Genomic DNA, 12,042 nt, shown 5'->3' on the forward strand with positions numbered 1-12,042 from the left:
AATACTGCATGTATAACTTTTGTCTGTTTCAAAGAAAACCTCCACAGGCCACCTTTAAATAAAAGATCTTCTTTTCCACCACTGTTTAATACTAAAAAATGGGATCAGACAGACTGACCTCGCTCATCAAAAGGCCAGCTACTCTCATCCTCTTGAGGTCTTGAAAGTTAATCACATAGTAAGGGGGTCAAATTAATACATGTGGATTCTTGAAATCGGGTCTGGATTACTCTGAAGGGAAATAATTTAGTTTGTGGTGGCAAACATCACAATTTACAAGAAGTTTTAGCCTCACTCGTTTAGCTTTTTAGCCATAATCATGAGTACCTTGTGGTAATTGTGGTTTATCTCACAACAGGGAGTTGTGCAAAAAAAAAAACTAATGTTAGTCAAAGAGAAGTCTGGAGCATTTTGTAAAAGCCCCTTTGGCAAGATTAGCACATCCTCCCCCCAATCTCTGACATGCTAACAAACCTCTATCCCCTCAACCACCAGGGGGTCCACTACTCTGGCAGCCTTCCAACAGCCCACTGTGTGCGATTGTGTGTGCGTCAGCGGATGCTTGTGTGATTGTATGTGTGTGTGTGTGAAACAGAAAGAAGCCGACAGATAGACAAGAGCGCATAAACAAATGTGTTAAGGCCTCTGGCTGTGTGTGTGTGTGTGTGTGTGTGTGATTGTGTGGTTGTATGTAAGTGTGTGCAGGAGAGAGAGAGACAGGGATACGGAGGAAGAGAGAGCGACAGGGTGACAGAGAGACAGAGAAACTAATGGACACCTAAAGAGTGTATTAATGCATGAATGAATGTGCGAACGCCTGTGGCTGTTCGTCTGAGCGACTGTGCTGGTGTCTGACTAGTTGTGTTTATTTCCAAGACTCGATAGCCTGTCAACCTACTTTAACAACAACACAGTCTATTTTAATATCAGCTCGCTCCTATACATGTCATGTGTATATGTGGTTGTGTGGATGTACAGCAAAAAAGCTTACCGTCTGACAGAAAGTACTCCACCTCTCCGCTCTTGCCCTCATCCCCGTCGTGGGCCTGGAGCCGGTAGACAAACGTTCCCACAGGGGCCTCGGGGGACACTACAGCCAGGTATGGGTACGGCTTCATATTCCACTCAGGGACGTTGTCATTGACATCGGTGATCTTCAGCTTCACCTTGTTCAGGTACCAGTCTGGGCCTGGGGGATAGTGCAGAGATAGTGACGGAGCAGTGGTTACTGGAAGTGACAGCTGTCATGTAAGTGTGTGTGTAGAGGGGAGACAAGCAGCCAGGGGAATCCGAAGCACCGTTGAGCAGCGAGTCAACTGAGGGTACAGGTACGCCAGACATAAATCCTCTCTAGCAGATGGCAAAACATAATGCTGCAGGATTAGAATAAATCTCAGTGATTCCTGTATCTGCAATGTGGAACTGATACTAAAACAGTCTCGATTCAGCTCACAGTTTTGGTCAGAGTCAATTGCTACACTATCTTTAACATGTCAATTCACCCGCTATCTCTTCCACTTCCTTTTTGCTTCGCCATAGCTGCCAGGTTCAGGGGAGATTGTTAGAAGCTGATGTCTGGAGGGCAGTTTGAGCCCATGGTGGATTCTGGTGGACGTGACGTCATCCAGCCATTCTCCATCATTGGACCCATCCTGGCTTCCAGACACCCGGCTTCCCATGGGAGACAGATTCAGCCACAGTCTCATCTCCCCCGTCTGTGTAAGGCTACCTTGATCTTCCCACAGGGGCCCCGGGATGATGCCTCATGGCTGCAGGCATTTTGTCGCCTGCACACTGCATCACTGAAGTGAATAAGAAGATTCCAGGAATCCAATTACCAACTCGCTAACCCTGAGCCGGGGCAGACAGCGAGAGTGCACAGCAGCGCCCAAGGAGAAGTGGTGTACAACTGCGTCGCTGCCTCTATGACAGGAGCGTGGCGTGCCTTTTGCTGTAACTGATAGTGGGGCATCATTATCTACATTAAATACATTCTGGAAACAATGAGAGCCAAAAAACTCCTGACAATGTCATGGGCTCGGATCTAGGGCACTTTTTGTGCAGAAGCTATTTCTGCAAAATGGAGCAAGTCACAGAATTGTGAGCTAAGAACACTATTTCCGCTACTATTGGCTGTGATCTCATGTCAACGTGGCATGAAGGAATGTCAGAAGAGCTGCCAGCCAGTTCAGTAGGCTGCAAAACCGCAGAGGCCATCTGCCTCACCCCAGAGAAGAAGACACCCCCTGCCAGGACAAACACACAGACATATGAACACAATCCCAAAAGCTCTGACATACAGTCAAGTCGTCCTGTCACAGCCAGACACATGCTTGCACTGTTGACGTTGCTGACGTACGTTAGCGTGCCTGTTTGTGTCTTCCTGTATCTGCCTCTCTCTCGTGAACAGACACACTGCACTCTAACGCACAGGGGGGAGTTACCTAAGGGCTAAAAGTAACTATGGATTTCAAATCCCATTACATAAAAGCTCCCCTGTGTGTGTGACCACAGGCTATATATGTACTTTTTTTCTAATCCAAGACAAAAGCAGCAGGAGTTTGCGGTGCATCCTTTCACTGGAGGAGCGCTGACTCAACAGATGTGTTGTGCTCTACAAAACAGTTCTACTCTGTCGGTTTCTCTAATATTCTGCAGCATAATGTCTCTCCAAAGTCGATTATAGCTGATAATAGAAAACTGTACATCGGTAATGAGCGGTACATGCAAACAGCAAATGGTATAAAGTCTTCACTGTGTGGATTGCTATCATAAATCTTTAACAGCACCTTGTGTTCACTCAAATGAGTTGGAAAGCAGAACACAGATGCCCAGATCCCAACTCCTATTTCTTTTTTAACTGGCTTACAGCTAAGATGCATTTTTGATGGAAAATGCAATGTGTTGCACTCCAGAGTAGCTCTGGAGCGTTCACAACTGGAGCACAATAGCTATAAAGTGTGTGACAGCTCCTAAAAGGATTGTTAGAGGGATAATAACAGAGGGGAAGAAGAAGCTAGAGGAGCAAATTAATCTAGCTTTCTGCTCAGGCTTTAAAGTTGCTCTGCAGAGAAGAAAGTTCAGACTCGGATCTGACGATCGTTCGTTTTGGATAAATAGCCACTGTATCGTGGGGGCAGAGAAACTAATCAATGTTCAGATGCTATCTCATAAACGTTGGCAGAGGCAGTTTATGCAGTTTAAGCCAGATCATCCTGCCCTGCAAGACGGAGCGATCCTTTCGTGATGAATAATGAGAGAGGATAAAGATTCTTTAGTAAAGACGATGGGCTTAAAAGGCACTTAATCAAAAAGAAATCAGAGCTCCAGCACTTAACATTTAGTTGACTATCAAATCTTTGCAGGGAGCAGTGGAAGGCACATTCCTTGCTTCCTGCTTGTTGGTGTCTTTCCCAACCATGTCTCTGTGGTAATGGTGGTGATGATTTTACAAGGCTCCATCTAATTAGCTTGTTACAGAGAGACTAATCAGAGGCAAGGCAGATAATTAGAGCCTATCAGCTCTGGAATGATAATGAAGAATGTACCAGTGTGTGTGTGTGTGTGTGTGTGTGTGTGTGTGTTTGTGAGGTGGGCTTGTGTGCACAGGCAAGTGGGAGTAGACACGCCGCATGTTTTAGGTCTGCAGACGTGTGCGATTTCCCTCTGATGTGTTGAGATAAGAACAGAAACGGCTGTGAGCGATGCCTCGTGAGCATCGAACTGACACAACCTGCCTCACCTGACCGAGACAGAAGATCAAATAACCGGGCAAAGCAGAGGCTCTCGGGCTCCACTGGATTTTTCAAAGTCAAATATGCTTTGTGCTCGCACCGTGTGATGAAAAGCAGCAGCTTTAGCTTTACAGTACGCCACAATCCCATAAGGATAAGAGCATCGGCCGAACGACTAACAACAATAATGTATCGTAAGAAAAGGTGGCTGACAGGAGGGCACCGCCTCAGTGACTGCAATGAGCGAGGAGGTTTTGCATGTGTGTGCATACCAGTCGTGCATAAGTGTGCGTTCTATATAACTGCGAGCTACTCTGTTGATGTTTCCTGCTGTTAATCCTCTCCTTGGGTAGTTGCTATATAAAGCTGCTAAGTGGCTTCCCAGTATGAAAAAAAAAAAAAGTTGTCTCAAGTGCTTCTGTGCACATGTACTCTGCCCACAGTACAAGGACAGTGAGTGTGTGTGGGAAGGGGATGAGAGGAAACAGAGTGAAGGAGAGAGGCACAGATACCAAAACACAAATATCTACAGAGGGTAGAAAGAGACAGAGAGGAGGAAGAGGCATGCAGCGGGGAGGAAGGAGTATCGTGTGATGCCGAGCAGAGAACGTAAAATAACATTGCAGAGACAAGAGCACAGGGGGAGCACAACAAACAGCGTATCACAGCAATAGACGCTGAGAGCATCTGTGTTTGTAAAGAAAACATACAGCAGCAGAGCACAAGACCACGAGAGGAGAAAATCAGGGTAGAACATACAGTATAATTAATATCAGAGGGTCTTCTCATGGGTCCCTTGTTCCTCCTCTGTCCAGCGAGGGAGGATATTAAGATACAAATATTTCTGTGTGGAATTAAATAAATTGCGTCTGCAAGCATAAATATCAATGGCTCATGCGAGACCCGGACTTTCAGGGGTGCTTTGTAGCAGCGAGTGAATGGAAAGTGAAAATCAGCTCAATGGGGGAGTAATAAGGTACATTAGCTAAATGTTTGCGGTGTTAAGGAGGCTCTATTCTAAGCCGCCCACCCCCCCCATCTCCGTGCTTAACGCTGAGTGTGAAGCCGTCAGCAGGAGATCAACGTGCTAAAAGCACTGGGGACAGAAATCTATTAACTCAAGGATCCCAGCACCACCACACACTCCCTGGACTCTGAGTGTTAGAAGGGGCTGACACACCAACCACGTAAACACACATGCAGGCAAGATGCTACACGTCTTCAAGTTCTGCTCATTTTTCACTGCAGAAAATGCACACAAGAGTGATCAATAAAGTGGCCAGTACATGACTTCGACCAACTGCATACGCAAACAGCAACATTGAGGGAATGGTGGTGAAGCTTACATTTGCAGGTAATGCAAAGAAAACACTAGAAGGAACACCTCAAAGATGGACGCCTCCATCAACCAATCAAACTGCAGCAAAGTGCAAACTTGTCTAATATATTTCGTGAAAACTTTGAAGGAATCTGATATAAGGTGTTCAGTTTATTCAGGGGCTACATGGAAGATCTCACTACGCTGACATGTATGATTTCAATTAATCATTTTCAGTGAGAAACATGCCGTCTTCACTCAGAGACTATTTTTAGTGCAGAGGACTGATGAAGAGCGTCATCACAAGGTGCAACAACAGACACCTGAGGCTCAGTACCAGCCACACTGTCAACTGTGTGTCTGCACATGCTCGGCTGATAAAGTTGATTCTGAAACAAAAAAATTGTAATTCTTTCGTAAGCCTTTTTAACAACTTGGCCACGGGACTACAGATTAAAAAAAAATAGCCTTTTGGCTATTTCTGGCATTTTTAGTGTTTTACTAATCTGCACTGTCCCTTCTTGAATAAACACAATTAAATTAAAACACGGATGATTCACTACACTTTTTTTAACCCGGCAGCACAAAAAAAAAGATCTAATCGTTCACCACACTTTCGTGGTGGACAGCCAAGATTAGTATCGGACTCGAATGTGAAATATGGTCATAATCTCCACTTGTGTTCCTGAGTTATGGTGTTGAATAATGGCCAGAAAAGTAGTTTTTGCAGAACATTATTAGGGCTGAATACCAAGCGACAAAAAAAGCTGTGAAACTTGAGACCATTATTTACTTGTTATTATTTTCACCATGAGTCTCATGACAAACGAGGACAGGAGGTTCGACAGTCGCGCTGTCCCCGCCTCCGACGTCTTGAAATTCAACTTAATGAGCATGCCGGTGTTGAGTGATTGAGAGTGGAGGGTTGAGCCTGCTCTCATCAGAGCCCTGTGCTTTGCCGGATCAAATTGTGCATGCGGAGCAGAAATTCTCCCTCGTTGTTTCTTATGCGGTGGGTTTAGAGATTTCTCAAACACCACAGAGCAGTTCCAGTTCTCATTCTTTATCAGTCTTTTGCCTCTTTGTCGGTGCAGCTGATGCAACCGCTCCTTCTTCCGAATAGACTGAATCACTGTGACTTTGCAGTAACAACAGTCGCTTCCAGGTGCAACTCGGATATATGTGAATTTGGCAAACTTGTAACTGTAACGTTAAAAGATAGTAAAACATCTTTCTGACGTTTCTGCTGTGCGTCTGCGATATATCTAGACACATCGACGTCTCGGAACAGCTGCTACTTTTAGGCAATCTCAAGCTGTCATTTTATTTAATCTGTGGCCTAACAGGTGAATTCGGTCTAGAAACCCAAGTTTTGTTATTGATGAGATATTACATGTGATGGATACACTTAGCAATACATGAAAAAAGACAGTTATAAGTATTTCGCTCAGCCCTAAACATCGTAATGTCACAGTGAAGCTGTTCTCCTGTTAGACACGTGTGTGAAACTGTGTCACGTCTAGCCTTTTAATTCTTAAGTTATGGCAAAAAAATTGTGTTATAAGAGGTCACAACGACCTGAATGACAATGACTACGAAAGTAGAAAAAGTCCCTCAAAGCATCCCTGAGAAAACAGAAACTGTGACAGACGCACGGACAGCACGAAAACATGTCACCTCCAGCCACAGCTGTCGCCAGCGCGGATTCATAAAAAGCATGTTTGTGTGCATAAAATTATTATTTTTTTGTCCTCGCATAGTCCCATGTGACTAACCAACTCATGTACTTCTACAGCAGTGAGATAAGATAAATGGATGGATAGATAAACGTCTGACTCACCAATCCAGCAGATAGGAAAATTGGCCAAGAGGAGCTCAAAGATCCAAACAGCAGTATTTATGCTGTTAGTGCGTCAGAGCCCCCAAAACTTTATTATTTACTGGTATTAGTCCCTAATGGTTCTTTCACTGAGTGTTCAGTGTTTCTGATGTATGCTGGGGTTAGCTCAGACTCTCCATGACCCTGACCAGCATAAGTGGTTTAAAAATGGATAGATGGATGGCTCTCTCCGTCAGACACAGACGGCTGTAGTCATTTTTCTGGCTGACTTTTTCTTGCGGTTCAGCCAAAAAGAATTACAGAACACAACACAAACCTGCTTTTGTCTTATTGCTTTGAGCAGACAAGGATTCTCACTTTCTATACACTTGCAAAAAAGAGGATTTGAATGGTGTTATATAAAAAACAGTACAGTAGCTTCAGCAACAGGAAATATTAAGTCATTCTAAAACAACCGTGGCCTGTGATTATTGTGTATGACCTGTGCATCTGGACTGGCGTAAATAACAATATTTACTTTGTAATTACTTTCACACACATGGCACGCTTTAAATAATTAATGCACTGACTTTGCTCTGTGGTGATGATGAGCTTTGACCCCCTTTAATTGATAAGTGAAATTAGCTAGTCTTCTTACAGTTGTTAGTATTTTGCTGACAAAGAAAAGAAAACACACAAGTTGACCAACGATTGATGAGCGACTGATTTCTACTTCCGAGTGCAGAGTCGTTGCTTTTGAACACGAGTGAAAATCATTTTGTGCCTGCAACAAAAACCCCGAACCTCCACCCACATTCCCTCAGTGTTTCTTAAAGGCATGTGTGCTCCTCTCCAGAACCTCCATCCACGACTTAAAAACTGCAGGCACTGCCCACACACACACACACACACACACACACACACACACACACACACACACACACACACACAGTAACCCTCGTAAGACCTCTGAGGCAAAAAACACTCATTATGTGAAAACAAAACTCGGGCTTCTCTGTTGTGTAATCGCAACGACCCCAGTTTGATTTCGACATCACTGCACGTAATCTCTGTCACTGTTTCACCACTTTGTGCTTCTGTTTCTTGTATCAACTACTGACTCAACGCACGAAGGAATATTCTTTACAAAAACATATGTGATGGCTCTTAAACACCGACCCTGTGTCGACTTGACAGACGGCTTCAGAGCGTTGTCTCATTGAGCTGGCGGAGCGATCCGATCCATTATCGGTATCGACTGCAGACACTAATGTAGCTCACTGATCGGATATTGGACTGAAGTCATCGCTCCAAAGCGGATCGACTGTATTCTGTCTTATTGCTTTTTAAAGTCACGTATAGAAATCTACTCACTAGAAGTTTTTCACAACATTAGTTGCCATAGCAATTTGCTCTCCTGCGCCTGTTTATATGTTACCTGAAGGGTATTTCCTCGGGGAGTAAGACTGTATGTGTGAGAATAGTAGTATAATAGTAGTGTGAAGCCTTTTGTGGCTCCAGGGGAAGCTGTATGTCATCTGTTAATTGCCTCCAGTGGTGTCACTCAGTGGCTAAGTTGCATTGTGGGTAATGTAGGCACCGGGTCTTGAAAAGGAGGAAGGACGCGTGGATATCTCTGCTTCTGCTGTATCGAATTTGACCATTTGTCTTTAACCTGCACACCATCAGTCCAGAGAGTCCAACAGTGTTATAGGAGCCTAATGCTAGGCCAACACATTACCCACAATGCAATTTAGGCACTAGGACTGTCATTACTGGAGGCAATTTATCAGATTACATGCAGCTTCCTCTGGAGCCACAAAAGGCTTTATACTATTATTATCACATATGCAGCAGTGCCCACCAGCACCTATAAACACTCTTTGAATGTGTAAAATCGGTGGAGTTACGCTTTAACCCGCAGTTTAAACGATCTGCTTTGTAATACATTTAAATGTGGCGCATTTTTGTATGTTATTGAAATGCGTGGTTTACTACAGCCTCATGTAACCTGATATAATACCATAACATCAGTATCAGTAGCTGTTTCAGAGGATATCCAAATTCAAATTCAAGCGAAGGTATTTCAGAATGATCTAAATGGTTCGTCATGGAACATACTTTGGAGAAAACTTGATGTTTTTAAGGCTTTTAAGTGCTTTCCTGCGTGTTAAGTTATGGATTTACTATACAAAAAACTGGAACTAACATTCAGTGCAAGCAGCACTCAGACACTATATCTCTGCTGCTGAACGTGAAGATAAATACGTCCCCTGAATAAGTTCTGACGCACTCACTGTATCATTTTTTCTGAACCTGGGTCGCCGGCTCAATTCATTGTCCTATATCTCTGAGTGGGGTTGTTCAGTTAATACACCCTTTTCGCGGCAGACATGATGACTTTCAAAACAGGAAGAGCACAGGTGTAAACAGCACTAACAATAGCTTCAATCCATTAAGTGCCTCAGTAAGCCCCGTCAGTGAGTGAGCATGCACAATGCCAGAGCCCTGAAATTGGCCTACCTAAATGTTAATGTCACTAATTCCACCTTTGCTTTGCGGCTTTGACGAGCTGAAATGTCTCCTGTGAAAAGGGTTTTACTGTGCACTGTGTGATTCTGCAGCATTTCAATATTAAAAAAACAAAAAACAAAACATAAATGAGGACAAGTGTCACTTTATTTCCCTTCTGACAGTCAGATTGAGCCATATAAAGCTTGTAAGCTGTAAGATGCTGAAGCAACATGATGACTGGACATCATTCGAACGTGAAGCGACAGAAGAGAAGAGATGCAAAAATACATCAATGACAGGAACGTTAGTCACTTTCAAAATGACTCATCAAACCCCTGCTAGCTATAAAGACATTTTGATCACCGAGGTGATCATGTCTGCACTGATTTCTCCATCATGTGGAAACCTTTCGTTTTTAGCCCAGTTACCTCAGTCAAATGGAAAGACTATGCAAACAGGGGCTTTGTGGTGACAGGACAAAGATATTGTATGAAGTCTAAAAAATTTAAAAACTCTCAATCCTCCTGCTATTAAAGGTGCAAACAAATAACGATGCCTCAAGGTGGGAAAGCCAATTGTATTTGACGTGTGAATGTGTGAGGATTTATTTTTTTTTCCCAGCAATCTTTCTGCTCAGCCTGTGTGTGTTTTAAAATGTGTGTTTGGTGTAAAGTCTATATGAAGTCAAAGAGACGTGAAGTCTGTCTATTTACAGCCGAGAAGAAAAGTTTAGTAACTTTTGGAAATTTACATTTTGCCAGTGTCAAAATTGATCTATGGACCAGAAGAAATCAAGATATGGGCAGAACATTAGATGTTTGCATTAAACTTTGCATTAAAACTTATATTGAATTATTATTCTAACACTACTGACACACATACATCTTCACAAGTTCACACCTACCGTATGCAGGATTCTGTATGGTCGTCGCTCTATACAGTAGTATAAAACGTATGCAAAACAATACACGAAAACAGTTAAAATATTTACTCATTGCCATCAGTCTTCTAGCAGGGATCCCACACCTTAAAACATTAAATTAAAGGGCTCTCCAGACCGAATACCCTCAAATTCAGGAACCCAACATGGCAAAAAAGTTTGTCACACAGAACAACACTGATGATTTCATAATGAGAACTAGCAAGTGTTTCCAGAAACTCACAGACAACAATTAAAAAGCAGACAGATGCTTGGGTGTGTGAACGCGTCTCACCTCTGCTGTTTTACAGTCAGTGTTGTGAGTGAACACGCTGGCGAACACTGAACTTAACGGATCCGTTGAGCATCAAAGTCGTTAACTACCGCAAGAGTTACGACGCTCATGCACTGTTCTAAGGTACACGGCTCTTGAAAAGACAGGGTGTACTCTGGTCAACAGACTCAACCCAGAGCATCATGGGATTGCCAGTGGATGGCTAACAATTGCTAACTGCAACAACAAAGGCTGGTTTCAACACAGACAATAGATGAATAATCACAGACGACGTTCAGTGTTTGATTTTTTCATTATACAACGTCACTGCAGTTCAAGGCTGCTAAAAGGGATACAATCACACCAGAGGCCTCGTTAGCACAACGTCATCATTCTGGGCAAAAAGAGAAGTAAGTCACTAGCATGCAGCTTTCCAGATATATTTAGTAGGTTGTAAAATACATATTTTTATATATAACATATGACATCCTGGACCCCGAATGAAGAGGTCGGGTGGTAATGTGTTAGTAATTAGTTACATCTTATATTACTTTGTTACTGCTCGAAGAAACAAACAGAAGAATATGGAGGAAATGAAATGAACTAGTTTATTTTAATCTATGTGAACTGAACTTTGTGCTAGCTCTAGTCAAATGTTAACTTGCAAAACAGCCTGTTCGCTAATCTCAAGTAAAACATATCAAAATAACTTCAAATCCTATTCTTGCACCAGATATATACATCTGAACACGTTCAATGACCTAGGTCTATTTTCAAAAACTCTCAAGGCCTTGATTTACCCCCTCCAATTCACAAATATTCAAGGGTTTCAAGGGACCCACAGGGACACTGTCTGACAGTCGGGGCTCAACACTATCATCTGTCCATGCACAAAAAAAGTCACTTTTCACTTGTAAATAAGAAATCAATGTACTTTTTTCATTTTGTTTCATTCAGACAAACATACAGTTGAGAGCAGCCAATGTCAACATATAAATGATTCAATGTATGAATCTTATTATAGTATTAATATGCAAACGGGTGCACGTGCCGTTTGTGTGCACACACATTGTGCTTCTACAAAGAGCTGGCCCCGGGTCTGCTCCCACGGCACACAGATTGAGAACTGGTCTAGCCGACTCAGATTCATTTGTCAGAGAGCATTTCCAACAGCAATAACAAATGAGTTGGGTTGAGTTAGCATCAAACGTGGCTGGAAAACTGGCTCCCCCACTCTCCAATTTTCTATTTTTGTAGCTTAGCTAATCTCAAAATGTGTTTTTGGGTCAATGTGACTGATTCAGGGAGAGCAGGTCACAATTACAGCTACTAACACTAGTTAGCTAACGTCACTTGTCAGATAAGTTGGGTTGCCTCTGGCGGATGCCATGTAACATCAACATTCCTCTTTGTTGCAACGCACCCAGTCAAAATGTATCTCTCCAGCTGTTGATAAATTTTCAT

General features: G+C 43.0%; 1 protein-coding gene across 1 annotated transcript in view; it reads right to left on the reverse strand.

Moving 5' to 3' along the window:
* Positions 1 to 12,042, reverse strand: part of LOC311264103 (neural-cadherin-like) — a 96,823-nt gene that overhangs the window by 62,035 nt on the left and 22,746 nt on the right. Inside the window, exon 2 of the mRNA XM_084364689.1 lies at positions 992 to 1,189. Coding sequence (XP_084220815.1) covers positions 992 to 1,189 — 198 coding nt within the window. The remainder of the gene's footprint in view (positions 1 to 991; positions 1,190 to 12,042) is intronic.

Source organism: Pagrus pagrus, assembly GCF_965226575.1.
Source record: "Pagrus pagrus genome assembly, chromosome: 10".
NCBI lineage: Eukaryota > Metazoa > Chordata > Actinopteri > Spariformes > Sparidae > Pagrus > Pagrus pagrus.